General features: G+C 39.4%; 1 protein-coding gene across 1 annotated transcript in view; it reads left to right on the forward strand.

The window, feature by feature from the left end:
* The window catches only part of adgrl3.1 (adhesion G protein-coupled receptor L3.1), a 134709-nt gene extending 127360 nt beyond the window's left edge, over positions 1 to 7349 (forward strand). Inside the window, exons 19-21 of the mRNA XM_073842645.1 lie at positions 1777 to 2008; positions 4355 to 4372; positions 4670 to 7349. Of these exons, the coding sequence (XP_073698746.1) occupies positions 1777 to 2008; positions 4355 to 4372; positions 4670 to 5586 (1167 nt within the window). The 3' untranslated portion in view covers positions 5587 to 7349. The remainder of the gene's footprint in view (positions 1 to 1776; positions 2009 to 4354; positions 4373 to 4669) is intronic.
* Positions 7350 to 19212: the final 11863 nt, after the last annotated feature.

Consider the following 19212-nt stretch of genomic DNA (forward strand, 5'->3'; position numbering starts at 1 on the left):
GTTATTTTTTTTTCAACTATTGGCACTTATTTGTGGCATGGACAATATTTTAGCATTTTAACACTTAAAAAAGTTAAACCAAATTTCAGCATTTATTTTTCGTTTTATTATATGAATGGTTTTATCGTTTTATCAGGCTTTCATAATTTATTTTTGCTTCTTAAATGCTTTAAAGTCTAACATTTCATTATTTTACCCTTGTCCTTGATCCAGACGTTTAATCCTAATTAATTAGTATAAGATAATTCTCATAAAAAATGAGTCATTGCATTTTACAAAACTATGACAGTCTAAGCAAAGAACTGTATAAAGATCAACCATTTCAGTATTCACTTTTATACAGCAGCTGTCCCTCAGCTGTCCCTATCATAACCAATATTTTTACCATTAATAAACGTGTTTCAAAAGTTAGTGTACTTGTTTACCAAGGCCACAAAATTGTCAGTGAAGAGCATGCTTGAATGTAACATGTAAAGAAAACAAAAAAGAAAAGATGAATATGAACAGAATACTTCAAGTGTGCATGATTTCACATCGAGCTGTTATTTTGTTGTTTTGAAAAATCTGAAAAGGTTTGTGTGTGTGTGTGTGTGTGTGTGTGTGTGTGTGTGTGTGTGTGTGTGTGTGTGTGTGTTTACAATGTGTGACCCTGGACCACAAAACCAATAATAAGTGTCATTTTTATAAGCTTAAAATAAGAATAAATAAGCTTTCCATTGATGTATGGTTTATTAGGATAGGACAATATTTGGCTGAGATACAACTATTTGAATATCTGAGAATCTGAGGATGCAAAAAAATCAAAATACTGAGAAAATCGCCTTTAAAGTTGTTAGCAATGCATATTATTGCTCAAAAATTAAGTTTTGACATATTTGCGATACGAAATTTACAAAATATCGTCATGGAACATGATCTTTACTTAATATCCTAATAAGTTTTTGGCATAAAAGAAAAAATGATCATTTTGACCCATACAATGTATTTTTCTACAAATACGCCCATGCTACTTAAGATCAGGTCCGGAGTTACATATATAAAATCTTATTAAAAGATATGAGTCAGTTGGTTTATTCCAAAAAGGTTGAAAATGTAATTTCCATCACAGGTATTCACACGATAGAATTCTATTAAACAATACACATTTGGAAAAACTGCCGAATTCTCTTAAGGCATGTATGTCCACTGTTGGACATTGTTATTAGACAAATGACAAACTAGGAAGTGTTTTAACAGCGTTTCCAAGGCCAAAAGTGCTTATAGATAAAGAATCGTAGGAGTGTGTGTTTGTTTAATGAGAGTAAGAAAAAAAAATTGCAGAAAAATGTGGAACGCAACAGGAAAGCCCTCCAATTTTCTGACCCTAGAGTCCAAATGGATCAGACATCTGTGTATGTGCTCATGTTCTGCTCATTCTCAAACCCTGCCTGCCTCTGTCATGTCCAAGCGCTAATATGATTTGCTCCTCCGAGCTCCTTTGTCTTCTCCATCCTGTGTAAACAAGAATGTGAGCTTTTAAACGTCTTCCAGCGACATTAGAGCCATGGAAAAACGCTCCCAATCAAGTCACACTGGCAGGACAAAATGTCAAACATCAACAGCTGTCCAACATAAACATCATCTATGCTGAGCTCTGTACTGATATTACACTCCACATGGGAGGTTTAACATTCCTGTCCACCCGAACTAACATGCTGATGTTTAAAGCTGTTGAAACACAAGTTTACTGACTCCTTGTCGGCACCATTCTAACTGTTTATTGTACATCTTTTTTTCTGTCTCTTTGTTGCTCCTTCCTTCTGTCTTCTCTCAACTTCCTGCCTCCATATCTGTCTCTCTTTCTTCCTTTCTCTCTTTCTGTCTTTGTTTGTGGGTGTTGTAGGTACCATGGCTAACCATCTCATCTCCAATGCTTTGTTACGTCCTCATGGCACTAATCCTTATAACACACTACTGGGAGAGTCTGCTGTGTACAATAACCCTACTGCCAACATGTTCAACACACAAGGTTTGCTTCTCACATACACATTTTCAAACCTAAGCACTTTTTGGATGGTAATTGTCTCTCAGGGTGGCGAACTGTAGAATTTACATGACTGCTTGAAAAAAGCAAAATTCTGTTATTGTTTAAACTGTACGGCTTTATCTTTTTTCCCCTTACCATATAAAGAGACGTGAGAAAAAATATTCACACTACACTGTCAAGCTAAAATTCTGCTACAATTTGCCTTTTGTTTATGTAACTGCTGAACGTTTCGGATCGATGAAATGTTTTTATTTTTTAATTTTTTAAAGAATTCTCTTATGCTCATCAAGGCTGCATTCATTTGATCAAAAATACAGAAAAACAGTAATATTGTGAAATATAATTGCATTTTAAAATTTTGGTTTTCTATTTTAATATATTTTAAAATTGAATTTATTCCTGTGATGCAAAGCTGAATCATTATTTCAGTCTTCAGTGTCACATGATCTTTCAGAAATCATTTTAATATGCTAATTTATTATCAATGTTCCAACAATTTTTTATTGGAACCTATGATTTTTTTTTCTAATAAATAAAAAGTTAAAAAGAACAATTTGATCAATTTTAACACATCTTTGGTTAATAAAATGTGTTTAAAAAAAGAATACAAATTTACAGACCACAAACTATTAAATGGTAGTTTATATTGTTACAAAAGATTTCAGCTTTAAATAAATGTGTTTTTTTTACTTCTTATTTATTGAAAAAAGGGGGTTCCAACAAAAAAGTAAGCAACAGCACTGTTTTCAACACTGATAATAAATCAGCCTATTAAAATGATTTCTAAAGAATCATGTGACGCTGAAGACTAGAGTAATGATTCTGAAAATTCAGCTTTAAATTACATTTTAAAATATATTCACATAGAAAACAGTTATTTTACATTGAAATAATATTCCACAATATTACTAGTTTTTTTTAACCTTTTTTAAAAATACATAAAAAATCTTACTGATCCCAAAATTTTATTTACATATTATCTGAATATATTTCAGAAATTAACTTGTCATAAAAGTATTTATCAAAAGTTCCTTAATTATCTAATATACCCCAATTTTTTATTTATTCAGTATCTATTTATAAAGCAATTCGTGATTTCGTAGTTTTACTGTGTAAGAAAATTAAACTTTAACAAAAAAAATCTCTTGATTAACATCTCTAAAAAATATATTTTTGTATTGTACATATCAGAAAATAAATAGGCCTTGTTAAACAAATGTAATGTTTATTTAAAAATTGTTATTGATAATGATTGTATATTGTTAGACTGTTCTATTAAAAAATTGTTCTATTGTGTATTGAATTAAAGTTTAATACATTTCCATTTCAAATTAATAAAGGGACCCAAATAATAAAATTCTGAATTTTGTCCAACCCAGACTTAACAGAAAAATAAATAAGAAATAATAAATTCAACATGGTCTATAAAATACTTAATGCGTACTAAAATACTAAAAAAGTGGGTTTATTTCATATAGTTGTAAATTTGAAACATTATTACATTATCTCATTTGTGTATAGAGTACATCCTAATGGATGATTCATTTTGAAAAATGGGTAACACTTTACAATAAGGTTCATTAGTTAACTACATTAATTAACATGAGCTAAGAGTTAATGTTAATTTAATAGGTAATGTTAATTCTACATTTACATTGCATTATTAAAATCACAAGTTGTGCTTGTTAACATTAAAGCACTGTGAACTAACATGAACTAACAATGAACTACTGATTAACAAAGATGAATAATTAGTGTAATACATGTATTGTTCATTGTTTGTCCATGTTAGTTAATACATTAACTAATGACACCTGAATGTAAAATGTCTAAAATAAAAAAAAACTAAAAAAGAACACAGTGGTGAATTTCTTTGATGTCCATTCTATTTTAATTCAACTTCCTTAAATTCAAATTCAAACAACTATTCTGCATCCTGTTTGCTACCTTGGGAAATGCGTTACATTTCCTACTGTTACACACACACCCAAGACAATACAGAGTTAGCAGTGATATCCTGCATACATACTTCCTGTGTCTGTTTAATGAGCTTGTTTATGTTGTTTCTATGTCCATCTGTTCTGTTTAATAATTTGGTGCTATAAGAACACTTCAGCCTAGCATCTGTCCTAAACTCAGCAGGTTAGCATTCAGTCACTAATGCCCGTCACAGTCTGAGCCCAATATAATACTTCTTTCTCTCTCTCTTTCTCTCTCTGTGGACATGTTCCATAAGCATTTATGTATGTAATCATTCTCTCTCTCTCTCTCTCTCTCTCTCTCTCTCTCTTTCTCTTTCTCGCTCTCTCCTTTCATGCGGGTCTGCAGCCTCCTACAGAGATTCAAGTATGATTCATTTACTTTCACAACAGCTCCACGTTTATAATATATTCTCCTCTGCTTCTCTCTTCTTTAATCTTCTCCTCTTCCTCAACCCTCCCGTTCCCTCCTCGTCTCCCTCCCCCTGTTAAATCTGCATCCCTTATCTGTTTCTTTTTGATAAAAGTTAATATCCTATTTGATATCATCTCTCATGACGCATATATGAACTGATTCATATTACCATCAATCATAAATACTGTACATATAAGAATTTCCTGTGTGCACCGCAATGTTGCAAATGAGTTTCTGTTGTCATTTCAGAAGGCATTCTCAACAACGCTCGGGACTCCAGCGTTATGGACACGCTGCCGCTTAACGGTAACCACGGCAACAGCTATGGTGTGGCGGCAGGCGATTACCTTACCTACAGTTCTCGTGGCAGCGAGCCGCCGACAACGCTTGAGAAAAAGATCTTGAAGGAGCTAACGGCAAACTACGCTCCATCATACCTGAACACTCAGGAGCGGCAGGGAAAAGCCCACCAGGGGACCTTGACCAACAAACTCAACAACCACCTGGCAAACGGAGGGGTTGCAGGGACGTCATCCATCGCCAAAGATGACGTCATGGTGCTCGACAACCCCGGAGCGTTTCACCGACACGACGACGGGGGAGGGTTAAGTCTGGAGCTCATTAGGGAGGAGTCACAAGCGCCGCTCCTCCCACCGAGACCGCCCCCTCCGGAAAACCACGCCCCCTTGCACACGTTTTCAGCCCATCGGCGCCTGCCGCAGGAGAACAGTGAGAGCTTCTTCCCGCTGCTCCCCAATGACACACACGCCTCTCATACACACACGCACACTCCTCGCACGCACACGCACTCGCCCCTCAGAGACTCACTCTATACCAGCATGCCCACGCTCACTGACCTCCCGCATGGCACTGATGACCTCATCAACGGTCTCCATGATGACGAAGACGATGAGGAGGACGACGGCGAGGAGGAAGAGGGCAGCGAGCTGCACCTGGCCAACGGCAAAGGCGTTGTAATGGAGTCGGACGACGTGTACTACAAAAGCATGCCGAACCTTGGCTCCAGGAACCACATACAGGAACTAGAGAGCTACTATCAGATGGGACGTGGAGGCAGTGACGGGTTCATCGCTCCACCCGAGAAAGAAGACTCGTCGCCTGAAGAACAGCCACCAGACCCCTCACAGCTGGTCACCAGCCTATAGACACCGACGCACACACACATTCTCACTCGGCGTGTGTGGTTATGTGTGTGTGACACAATGCACAAGGCATGGGATACACTACCTACTGCACTGATAGAGAGACTGATTCCAGATAAGCCCCCGATTCCAGTACATACAAGTATCCTGTCACCGAAATCCTGCTCCAGTTAGAACCAGTAACCAGAACTAGTAACCCATTCCTATGCTAGAACAAGGACTACCGCGTGTAGGCAGGTCTTGTGGACTTTTTTTTCTCGTCGATCTCCTGAGTGAAACTCGGATTCGGAGACGTGGACAAACGTTTGCTCCCTGGATCATTTGCATAGCTCTCCTTCATCCAATGGCTGTCTGATTCTCCTCGAAACTCGCGGCGGCGAGCCTGTAAACAGACTGCGGAAAAACTAGCTGCCGTTTTAGATGACCGTGTATGATAACGAGACCACCGAGCCAGACTTTTGAACTCTTCTGTCGTACTGAACTGCATTACCCACAACTCTCTAGACTTGATTCTCTGCTGCACACATTCCTTCTCGTCTGGTTTAGCACCGTTTTCTGAGCGTGAAATCACAAAAGGCGCATCTGTTCTTAACGACTGAGGACGCATCTTGTTTTCTTATGTTTATTTTTCTGTAATAATCTCAGTTATGGGAAAGGTAATCTTCACTAATTACAACGAAATGGAACTGTTTTCCATGTAAAATGTACAGATTCCCGATACTGCATATGATCGTATGCGTTTCCTGTTTTTTAAATATTTTGCCCCTTGTATGTGTTTTTGTAGACTAGACCAATCCCACAATGCTGTGCTGGTCCTCCAGAATACTATCCCAGCACAAACACACAAATACATATCTACATACACACACTCTCTCTCTCGTTTGGAAGGATGGCGTGGCGTCCTCCTTTTTTTTCTCCAAATGCAACACTTTGTCATTCTAATCTCACTGTGTCGATGATAACCAAGAGACTCTGGGGAAATGACTGTTGTGTGATTGACAGCTATTGCAGATCCCAATGATGCTGGAATATATCATGAGTTCTAGAGCGTTTACCCTTGATCTTGTATGTGTAAAAGCTGAAATCGTACTTTGGATGCAAGTTCCAGCTTATTGAAATTCCAGTCAGACGTGTTGACACAGCTAAAAATGTTCTCAGGCTAAAAGATGGTCTATTATTGTGACGATTTCACATATCGAGTGTTTCCAAGAGCTTAATCATGAAAGTAAGAAAGGCGAGTTGGAACGGGTCCGAGCCGAACTGGGGAAATGGTGATTACGAATCATGTGTGGAGCATGTGTAAACATATAAAACAACCATGTGAACGAACAGGCTAGAAGGATAGGACTTTAATGGAGTGGTTTGGAAGATGGAAACAACCTTGTAAAGGTCGGTTTCTGAAACTACTGTTTACTTGTTCTCAAACTGAGACTCCCTGTAGCTTGCACATCTATCCCTTGTTAACCCACCCTGAGAAAATTGACTGCATATTTATTCCTGTGATTCAGTCTTGTTTTTGTATTTTTTACTTTCCAACAGATCAGAAAAACGTAGGATCTTAGAGAGCGTCAGGAAACCAACGGGATCGGCACTGAGACCTTTTTTATTGTTATTATCATCAATATTATTATTATTACAATATCGATGAAATTATTATTTATTCTTTTCATATGCATTCTAAACTGAATGAACTCATAACTAATATTTGTTGTAACAGTGAAAGTTGTTTGCCAACAAATAAAATGACTGAATTAATATTTACAATATTTCACAAGGAAGAGGCGTGAGTTTCTTTTTCTGAGCTTCTTTTTAATTTCACTTACGGAGCGGCACTTTTTTTAGCAGGACGAGGAATGGTCATGACTCTTCTGGGCAGTTTTTCAGGGAAGGATTGTCATGGAGTAAATTGTACTGTGGATTGTGATTCTCTGTAGAAAATCCTTTTGGACTAGACTTAATCTCTGTCTGGGAAACCAGCCGGAAGACTTTAACAGTCAAGTCGTTCTAGACTGACCCAGTTTCGGTACCGGCACCAATCAAACGAGGACGGTACCAATTAATTATGCACATCTGAGAAGAGCGCCAGCACAAACAGTGTAATTACGACCTATTGATTTTCATGTCTTTCCATGCAAACAGACACACGTCCGTCTGCAAACACACCCAAATGTCAGACAGCCTGCGCGTGTGAGTGTGTCTGTGAGAGTTCGCTCTGCCAAATGTTACCACTTTCATGAATATTTATAGGGTGTTTTGACAGGCACTTGAGCATTTTGAAAGGAAGGGAAGATGTAGCTTTTCCCCTCCAAGCAGACTATATAGCTCCATACTCTAGAGCCCTGTCCTGCCTCTGACATGACTATGGTCTATATGTGTGTGGGTTCTGTAGGCAGGCAATGAAATTGAAAAGTTGATTTTTAAATAAAAAAACTGTTCACCATTTATACTTTTAACCAACCACACATACAGCCTAGAAACCCAACAGAGAAGAACCCTAAAAGTTTAGAACCTAATAGACAAGTGATTCTCAAACTTTTTGACTCGAAGGTTTCAATCACAATTCAATATACAGTCAAAGCTAAAATTTTTCAGACACCTTTAACATTTCTCACATTATCACAGTTTATTTGCTATAGTTTAGAAAATGGTAATAAAATATGACAAGAATTTAGATTAAACTGTGTCCGAACAAATTCGTCTTGATTAACATCAATGTCAGATAACTTTGACAGTAAGAGATGTAATGGATTACAATCAACCAAAAATTCAGACAACTGTTAATATGACAATATTTACCCAACTGTCAATAATTTGTTGACCAGTTACTAAGAAATGCTTAATTTTGTTCAGTCTGTTGTTTAAACAAAACACGTTCCGTGTCTGAATAATTTTGGTCCCAATTATTTTTTTATATACATTTTACTGGTAGTCCACTGTATGAAAAATTTTGGCTTTAGTCACAGTTGACTTTATTTTGCTATCCTCTATTACATAAATGAACAATAGTGCCCTGCAGCAACTAGTTAAAAAAAAAAAAACAATTATATCTAGTGTCCGAATCATTTTTGGAGTGATTATATCTGGTATTTCTGCTGTAATTATGCACCCGTTTCCAGACTATTCATTAACAGAAACTAGTGTTGATATATTAAAAATAACTGACTAGAATTTATTTTGTGATTTCAGAAGATTTGAGATTTGGATTCTGCATGTTTTTCAATAAAAAAAAAATCATGATTGTTTTTTTTAAGGAATGAAATAATTGCATTTATTAAACTTCAATTAGCTAAAATTTTAATATATAATTTAATATTTATTATGGTAAATATTTTTAAATACATTAATATTTTTTTCTTTAAGTAAAATGAAAATAACTTAAAGGGATAGTTCACCCAAAAATAAAAATTCTGTCAATAATTACTCACTCTCATGTCGTTTCAAACCTTTAAGACTGAACTATTTTTGATGAAATATGAGAGCTTTCTGACCCATAAACAGCAACTGACACATTCAAGACCCAGAAGAACCAGTAAGAACATTGTTAAAATAATCCATGTGACATCAGTGGTTCAACCATAATTTTATGAAGCTATGAGAATACTTTTTGTACATAAAGAAAACAAAAATAACTTTATTCAACAATTCTTCTCTATACGCACATGGAAGACTGACATGGAAGAAAATAAATTGTTGAATAAAGTAATTTTTTGTTTTCTTTGCACACAACAAACATTCTCGTAGCTTCATAAAACTATGGAACCACTGATGTCTTGTTTCAAGTCAAAATATATAAATATTCCTAACCCTCTATGGCATGAATTATTATTTTAGGATGAAAAAAAATATTTGACCCTATTTTTTGGGAGCTTGGGTGTCCCTGATAATACATCAATCATAAAATGTGCGCCCCCCCAACCCCCCCACCAGATTTTGGTTTGTTGCCTCAGGGCAACAAAATGCCATTAGGGTACTAAAACACCAAGGTTTTCTGAATTATATAATTAATGAAATGAGGAATAAACAAGAATGAAAAACATTAGAAAAAAGTTTTATTTTAACAACAACAATGTCAACAAGTTTTATTTAAACAAACACCATCCATAAATGGTGATATGTAGACAATTGTACCCATGAACTGCTCCAGTTCTTTAGTAGTGAGGTTAAGGGGCTTGTTGATGTCACACTGAATGGCATATAAATTAGACTGCTCTACGACTACTTCAAGAATGTCATCAGAGAAAAATATCTTGAAGTATTCATAGGGGGACATGATATCATCTGATGTTGGAAGGCTGGCCAGCCATTCTGGATATTCAGTGAGATTGGCATTGTGGGGTGTTCTCCAGCGGGGTAAGCAAGGAACATCTTCCAGAGAATTATCATCATCATGATCATTTTCATCTTCCTCCACAGACTCATTCTCATTAGACATGCCAACTGTTTTAAAAAGGAACCAAGAAGCACAAGCATTACAATTGGTCATCTCTTGGTCACCTCTATTTACCCACCTATGCATGCACACGCACAGACACAGACACAGACACAGACACACACACACACACACACACACACACACACACACACACACACACTTGTTTGTTTTTGTGAATTGTGGGGACATTCCATAGACGTAATGGTTTTTATACTGTACAAACGATATTTGCTGTCACCCTACACCTTCCCTACACCTAAACCTAGCCCTCACAGGAGACTGTGCATATCTTTACATTCTCAAAAAAACGTATTCTGTATGATTTATAAGCCTTTTGAAAAGTGGGGACATGGGCAATGTCCTCATAAGTCACCCTCTCCTTGTAATACCTATGTCATACCCATGTTATTACACCAATTTGTGTCCTGATATGTCACAAAAACAAACACACATACACACGCACGCACACACACACACATGTTGGGTTTACATGTTTTATGGGGACATTCCATAGGCGTAATGGTTTTTATACTGTACAAACCGTACTTTCGATCGCCCTAAACCTACCCTACACCTAAACCTAGCCCTCACAGGAGATTGTGCACACTTTTACTTCCTTAAAAAAACTCATTGTGTATGATTTATAAGCCTGTTTCCTCATGGGGACCTAAGAAATGTTCCCACAAGGTCAAAATCTACTGGTATTCCTATCCTTGTGGGGACATTTGGTCACACACAGACACACATATGCACAAGCACATCCACACATTTATTACATACAGTAAGTTGCTCTACTGACTAAATCCTGATCTTCTAACGCTCCCTCAAATCCAATTCTGGTGTCCACTCTTCCTCACTGTCACTTTCCTCAAGCTCACTGTCCTCACTGTCAGAAGGAATGAGCCTAACTGCTCAATCTTGGTCTTTACATCCATAAAATGTTTGTACATCCATTTCCTGTGAGTAATATTATACATTAGTGCAAAACAAATAAATTTGGTGAAAACTATGCATCCTTGCACATTTTGATCCATAAGAATGTTCTTGTTTAAACAAAAGTGGTCTAACTGCATACTGTTGCCCTGAGGCAACGAAAGAAAAACGTCTAGGTTACGAAGGTAACCCTCGTTCCCTGAAGGAGGGAACGGAGACGTTACATATGGGAACTCGCTTGAGAGTCCAATCATCTCTGAGCCTTATTCAAAAGGCCAATGAAAATTGGCGAGTGGCATTTGCATGCCAAGCCACTCCCCCGTACATACGGGTATATAAGATGGCGGCATGCAGCCAGTCATTCAGGTTTTTGCTGAGGAGCCGGATCGAGCCGGCGTCAGCGCGACGCCAGGGTCGTGGCAGGGGATGTAACGTCTCTGTTCCCTCCTTCAGGGAACGAGGGTTACCTTCGTAACCTAGACGTTCCCCTTCAGTCGTTTCACTACGACGTTACATATGGGAACAGACCCTATGGAACAGGCCACGACCCAGACGCCGCGTTACGTACAACCCCACGTGCTGACAGGCGGACATGACCTTGTAACATAATTGTAACGTAACCTTCCCAACACCCTGGGGGCCAGTAGAGGGGGCCCCACAGGGATGCCAGATGTACTGAAGCATGGGTTGGGGGGGCAGAGCACATGAGATCTTCACATGTGGAAATGAGAATAATTCAATATATCCACAAAGCTTCTTAGGGATACACAAGGGAAACATAAAAATATAAAAATATATAAAAATATAGCCACAACCTGCGGGGTGAAGGAGACCCAGGCAGGATCGCGGTCAGGGACTACTCTGCATCTAGGCCTGACTGCGGAGCATGGAGGACCCAGGGTTCGCCGGAGGGAACATTCTGGGAAAATGGCGCACGGATCCACGTGGGAATGGTGCAGCAAGCTGACACCAGCCGTCCTCCCGCTCACCTGAAGTCTTTATGTTAAGACACGGGAGGATACGGCCTCTACGCAGAGGTTGTAGAACCTAGCGAAGGTATTAGGTGTCGCCCAGCCGGCAGCTCTACAGATATCTGCTAGTGAGGCACCATGAGCCAACGCATAGGATGAGGCAACACTCCTAGTGGAGTTGGCACGAACACCTAAGGGGCATGGCTCTCCCTGATATAAATAAGACAGGGAGATGGCTTCCACCACCCAATGGGCCAACCTCTGTTTGGAGACAGCATTCCCTTTCTGCTGACCTCTGAAGCAGACAAAGAGCTGCTTCAGAGAAGCACAGCCAACAACTCGAGGCAACTGATGTGCCACTGCAGTCGAGGTCCTGTCCAAGAGCCCGATGCTGCTTGCCCGTTGCATACAGCACCCCAACCCATGGTGGAGGCATCCGTGTAAATCACGATATGCCTGGACACCTGGCATTGCAATCCTGACCTGAAGGCCCAGATGGCTGAGGTGCTGAAGCACCAGGTCCCTCTGTTCGAATAAAAGGTCTCGCGAGTGAGCTATGAGAAGAAAGTCGTCGAGATAGTTGAGGATGCGAAAGCCCGACTGCCAAAGAGGGGTCAGGGCTGCCTCCGCGACTTTCGTGAAGACGCGGGGAGAGAGGGACAGGCCAAATGGAAGCACTTTGTACTGATACTTCGAAGGCAAACCGTAGAAAGGGTCTGTGACGAGGAAGGATCGAGACGTGAAAGCACGCGTCCTTCAGGTCGATGGCTGCAAACCAATCCTGGGAACGAATGCATGTTAACATGCGCTTCGTCGTGAGCATCTTGAACGGCAGCCTGAGAAGGGACCGATTCAGGGCTCTGAGATCCAGGATATCCAGGATCCAGGACATACCGTCCGTATCAACCACCGCGAGGGGCTGGGAAGCTGAAGCCAGGCTCCCAGCCTAGTCGCCAGGGGTATCGAGGGAACGTTGACCGACGTGACCACGGTGGGGCAGCCTGGGGGGGGGGGCCTCCGTCTGCTTCTGGACTGCCGAGAACTGCTGGGCAAAGTCCTCAACATGGGAGCATCGAGAAAGCAAGCTTTGTCGGCGTCTGCCATCTGCGCCAGACTGAGCCATAGATGTCGCTCCTGGACCACGGCCGTGGACATCACCTGACCAAGAGACCGTGCCGTGACCAAGTCGGTGGCGGCACGGAGTTCCTGCATCACTTCTTGATCAGGACCACCCTTGTGTAGTTGTTTTAATGCCTGCGCCTGGTAGACCTGTAAAGTGGCCATGGTGTGCAGGGCGGAAGCAGCCTGTCCAGCAGGCCTAGAGGAATCGGCCAGCGGCGCGTGAGGCACCTCCAGGCCAATCCCCCTGGCGGCTCGGAGGAGCATAGCACAGAGTTCAGCGTCCATGTCAGATGTCCATGTCAGGCTTCACCGTCAGACTCTCCCTCTGATGTTGCGACAGACATCTCTTCCTCTTGTGGAGCGCCAAAGGAGATGCTCAGCCCAGGCTGTGGGGAAGCGTACTGCTCTGGCCACTCGACGGGGCCATGCTGGGGTGGAGAAGGTCGCGGGGCTTTGGGAGCTGGCGGCACGTTCTGCACGGTGACTCGTAAGTCCCCCTCGCAGCCTAGCAAAGGAGCGGCGGTTCTTCAACGTGACCATGGTCATGCGTTCACAGTGAACATACGAACCATCCGTGAACGCTGCCTCAGCATGCTCTCGGCCCAGGCATGTGAGGCAGTGTTCATGTCCGTCCTCAGAGGTGAGGAAACTGCCACATCCAGCAGCGCACGGCCGGAAAACCATTCTGAAAAGATCGTTTTACATAGCTGTGAGAAATTGCTCTTTCAGTCCCGGTGCACTACACTGTGCACTAAATGGGGCTTGCTCGCTGGAGTGGAGGAGGCTTTAAATGGCCGTGAAAACGGCCGCCCACAGGATCCCGTTGGTGGCTGCCAAAACACTCTTTTAGGTATTTGCTCTTTTCGATCGGCAGCACGCCAGCGGGAGAGCAAACTCGCAGGAACTCTTCTTTTGTAGCGGCTCGAGCATGAAGGCTCTGAAGCAAAAATCTGAATGACTGGCTGCATGCCGCCATCTTATATACCCATATGTACGGGGGAGTGGCTTGGCATGCAAATGCCTCTCGCCAATTTTCATTGGCCTTTTGAATAAGGCTCAGAGATGATTGGACTCTCAAGCGAGTTCCCATATGTAACGTCGTAGTGAAACGACTGAAGGGGAACTACAATTTTAGTATATAAATAAAGACAAAAACTGTTTTTACTCAATCAAATATGATTTTTCACATATTAATGCACATCACAGATATTTTTAAAACAAACATATTTAAATTTAAACATGTTAAGAGGTGAAGTTTATCTTACCTTCTGCTAGCAGTGTGCTCAAGCCACCTATGGTCACAAAAAGGACTGTTCTACCCCAGGAAGAAAGGTCAAAACCACACCCACCTCAAATTTCATTGGTCACAAATTTGTCATCAGACTTTTAATGTGATGTTTTATTTAAAAAAATTAAAGGGGTGTTGTGTAAGCAAAAAGACAAGATATTTAGTCTTGTTTTAAGCAAAATACATTTAATTTAGTTTTTTTCCCCTGGAAACAAGTAAAATTATTAAAACAAGAGTATTTTACTTACCCCACTGGCAGATAATTTTACTTATTTTAAGGAAACTGCACTTAATTTAGTTTTTTCCCCTGAAAACAAGGCTAAATATCTTATGTCATATTGCTTATCTAGTAAATGCATATTAATCTAAGAATTTTTAGATATTTTCACTAGAAACAAGACAAAAGTACCAAGTAAGATATTTTTTGCAGTGAATGTGTCAGTGTTGTGTGTGTCAAAAAGCTCTTGGATTTAATAAAAATATCTACATTTGTGTTCTGAAGATGAACAAACTTACGGGTTTGAACCGACATCAAGGCGAGTAGTCAATGACACAATTTTCATTTTTAAGTGAACTATCCCTTTAAATACTAAACACACAAATATTTTACATAAGTATGTATTTGTTATTTTAGTATTTGAAATTAAGTTATTGTCTTTAAAACAATACTGCATTTTAAGTCTTCCTGTGGCCCCCTTGAAAGGTTTGCTGAAGTCCCCTAGTGAGCTCCGGCCCCCTGGTTGCGAGCTACTGATCTAGACAGATGGCAGAGACTGCAGTCCTCTTCCTCGCCTCCTTCTCTCTCGCCTTTGTCTCAGGTTAATTAAATGAGACTGGAGAAGATGTGGGCCGGATCACAGCATGGGCTCTATGATCACTTAGTGCTGCCTATGACATTTTTACCCAGGCTGCCCACTCTAACATCAAAAGCATTTTAACCACACATGCCCATTCTTGTCACAGTGCACCAGGCATGACCATGAAATATAAATACCCTCGGTATGCTGGGTAAATATGATCGTGTCACAAATTAAATCTGCACACATTGTGAACGTACATGCTGGATATGACTTGTGATAATTGGATAGAATTAATCTCCCCCTCTCACTTACGGATTTTGGCCTGTCCCAGATTCAGAGGTTCAGAGGCCAACAAGTATTCATATTGTAATTCGGACATAATCTGTTGAAATTATATAAAATTGATTCATTAAATAATTAACTGTAATTAAAATTATTTTAATGACCAAAACATAGTATTTAACTGTGTGCACAACCAGAGCATGATTTACTTCATTTACCAAAAACGTAAAATTGCAACACCCATGAAGAAACACTTTATATTATGTAAATGATCTATTCTACTGTCTCAATTTTTGCCTAAATTGTTATTTTTAAACAATTTTCCAAATATGGAACAGTCTGGAACATGTGATTCTATTTTAGAGGCAGAGCTTTAAACTGTAGGCATGTTGCACAAATTGCAAACCTCTTAAAAATAAATAAAACAGCTTTTCAAAACAGACTTACTGAAGTTGATGATCAACATTTTTAAAGGTCAAGTACTGGCTTTTTTTCTGATAAATTGAAAAAAAAAAAAATTGCCCTATTTTGTACTTTGCTAATTTGCCCTTCAAGAAAGATTTTTTTATTAATATTATTATTATCAATATTTAAAAGAGTTGAGTACATTTTTTCCAGGATTCTTTGATGAACAGAAAGATCCAAAGAACAGCATTTTTCTGAAATAAAAAGCTTTTGTAACACTATGCACTATATCATTCAAAAGCTTGGAGTCATTTTTCAATAAATACATTGCATTTCACAATATATTCAAATAGAAAACAGTTATTTTAAATAGTAAAAATATTTCAAAATGTTGGTGTTTTGCTGTACTTTGGATTAAATAAATGCAGACTTGGTGAGCAGAAGAGACTTCTTTAATAAAAAATCCTACAATTCAAAAACTTTTGGCTTGTAGTGTATATACAGTATCTCACAAAAGTGAGACACCCCTTACATTTCAGCAACCATTTTAGTATATCTTCTCAAGGGATAATGCTATAAAAATTATACTTGGATATATTTTAGAGTAGGCAATGTGCAGCTTGTATGTATAGCAGTATATAGATTTACTGTCCTCTGAAAATAACAAAAATACAGCCATTATTGTCAAAATAGCTGGAAACAAAAGTGAGTACACCCTAAGTGAACTTGTCCAAAGTGTCAGTATATTGTGTCAGCACCATTGTTATCTGGCACTGCCTTAATCATCCTGGGCATTGAATTGACCAGAGCTGCACTGGTTGTTGATGGGATCCTCTTCCACTTCCAGTTACTGGACATTAGACACATTTACATTTACATTTACATTCATCAGACACATAGTGCTTCTCCACCTTACGCTTGAAGATGCCCCAAAGGTGCTTAATAGGGTTCAGGTCTGGAGACATACTTGGCCACCCCATCACATTCAGCTTCGTCAGCAAGGCAGTTGTCATCATGGTGGTGTGTTTGGGATCTTTAACATGTTGGAAAACATTCGGCCTAGTTTCTGGAGAGAAGGCATCATGTTCTGCTTCAGAATGTACAGTACATAATGGAATCCATACTTCCCTCAATGAACTGCAGCTCCCCAGTACCAGCAGCACTCATGCAGTCCCAGACCATGATGCTACCACCACCATGCTTGACTGTAGGCAAGACACAGTTTTCTTGGTACTCCTCACCAGGGCATCGCCACACATGCTGGACACCATTTGAGCCAAACAAGTTTATCTTATAGTCTCATCAGACCACAGGACATGGTTCCAGTAATTCATGCTCTTGGACTGGTTGTCTTCAGCAAACTGTTTGCGGGTTTTCTTGTGAGCCAGCTTCAGATGAGGCTTCTTTCTGGGACGATGCCTATGCAAACAGACTTGTTGCAGTGTGCGGCGTATGGTCTGAGTACTAAAAACCTGACCTTCTACTTCTGCAACCTTTAAAGCAATGCTGGCAGCACTCATGCATCTGTTTTTTTTTTAAGCCAGGTTCAGCACCTGATGCACAGAACGTGTGCTCAACTTCGTTGATCGACCCTTGCAAGGCCTCTTCCGAATGGAACCCATCTTGGAAAACCTCTGTATGACCCTGACCACTGTAGTTTAACTTTGTTTCAGGGTGTTATGGAACCTCTAATAGGTTATTAATCTTCGCCATGAGATGCCATGTTGAACATCCAGTGGTCAGTATGAGAGAATTATACTTAAAGTACCTAATTTTAACTGCTCTAATACAAGATACACAACTTTGTATGGTCCTGTCAAGCAGACAAAAACATAAACATAATGAATAGGAGGTGTTAGGGTGTACTCACTGTTGTTGCCAGCTATTTTGACAATAATAGCTGTATGCTGAGTTATTTTTAGAGGACAGTAAATCTATACTGTTATACAAGCTACACATTGACTACTCTAAAATATATCCAAGTTTTATTTCTTTAGTATTGTCCCTTGAGAAGATAAACTAAAATGGTTGCTGAAATATGAGGGGTGTAGTCACTTTTGTGAGATACTGTATGTACAAAAAGTACACCCCATGAGAACTGACTTACTTTAACATATATACTAGACAAGTTAATAGTTAAAAGACATTTTAATTTACCAAATTACACTTGGGATATATAACTTAATTTATAACAAAAATGCCCATTTACTGTGTAGTAACACTTAAGTAACACTTACTTATCATTACATCAGGTTCAATTGGTTCAGCAATTAGTAGAATCAAGTTGCAAATTAGTAGAACATCAAGAGGAAGGTCATACATCAACTTTAATCAACAGCTCAGGCAGCATCAAAAAGGCAGCCTGAGCCATTCAGAAGGAAGGTTAGCAATGCTTAAAGTCTGAAAAGGGATTTAAAGCCCTTTTCAAACTATTTAAAATCCACCATTTCACTGTGCATAAAATAATCTACAAATGGAGACGCTTTCACAGCACGGCCATCTTTCCAGGTTGGCCATCCCATCAAATTCACCCCATGTACAAAATTCAAAATGCTTCAGAAAGTGTCACAGGACTCCATCATCAAAGGATCTACACACTGTAAAACTTAGATGAAAGTTCACCTGCTGCCTTAAAAATGTGAGTAAACTCAACTAAAAGTCAGTGAACTAAACTCAACTCACAAATAGTCAAGACAATTGATTACTTTAAGTTTAATTTCTTAAAAAGGTTTAAACTTGAGTTCAAAACCCAGAACTTGTCATGACAATTGGAGTTAAAGAGAAGAAATAAGTTTGAATAACATAATGGGGCTATAATGTTTTGCAGGCAGCTCTGGAAACAATCAATATACATGTCAGGCATTAGAAAGAGATTGTGCAAACCTGGCCAGCAAGGAAGAAGCTTCTGCTCTCAAAAAATCCAATGTAATCCAACACCTACTTGTACTCTGGACATTAAGTCAAAGGTGGAGTTGTTTGGCCACAGTTTCAAACGTTACAGTATGTTTCTTGAAAACCAAACACTGCATTTGAGAATAAGAAACTCATGCCAACTGTGAAGCATGATGGGAGTGTTATGGTTTAGGGGTGTTTTGCAGCTTCAGGGCCAGACAAACTTGCCATTATAATGTCAACTATGAAATCCACATTATACCAAAGAGTGCATGAGGAGAACGTAAGGCCACGTATAAAAAAAAACTGAAACTGAACCTTCCAACTTTTCAACAAGATAATAACCCAAAACATGCGGAAATGGAGGACTTGAGAATGGTTAAGTGCAAATCAAGTTCAGAATCCAAATGCTGAGGTGTCCTGAAATGGAGTACATTTGGAGGAAGCTCCACGAATATCACACAGTTTAAAGAAATTCAGTGTGGAAAGGTGAGCAAATTATGA

This window comes from Garra rufa, chromosome 6, assembly GCF_049309525.1.
Source record: "Garra rufa chromosome 6, GarRuf1.0, whole genome shotgun sequence".
In the NCBI taxonomy this organism is placed as follows: Eukaryota; Metazoa; Chordata; class Actinopteri; order Cypriniformes; family Cyprinidae; genus Garra; species Garra rufa.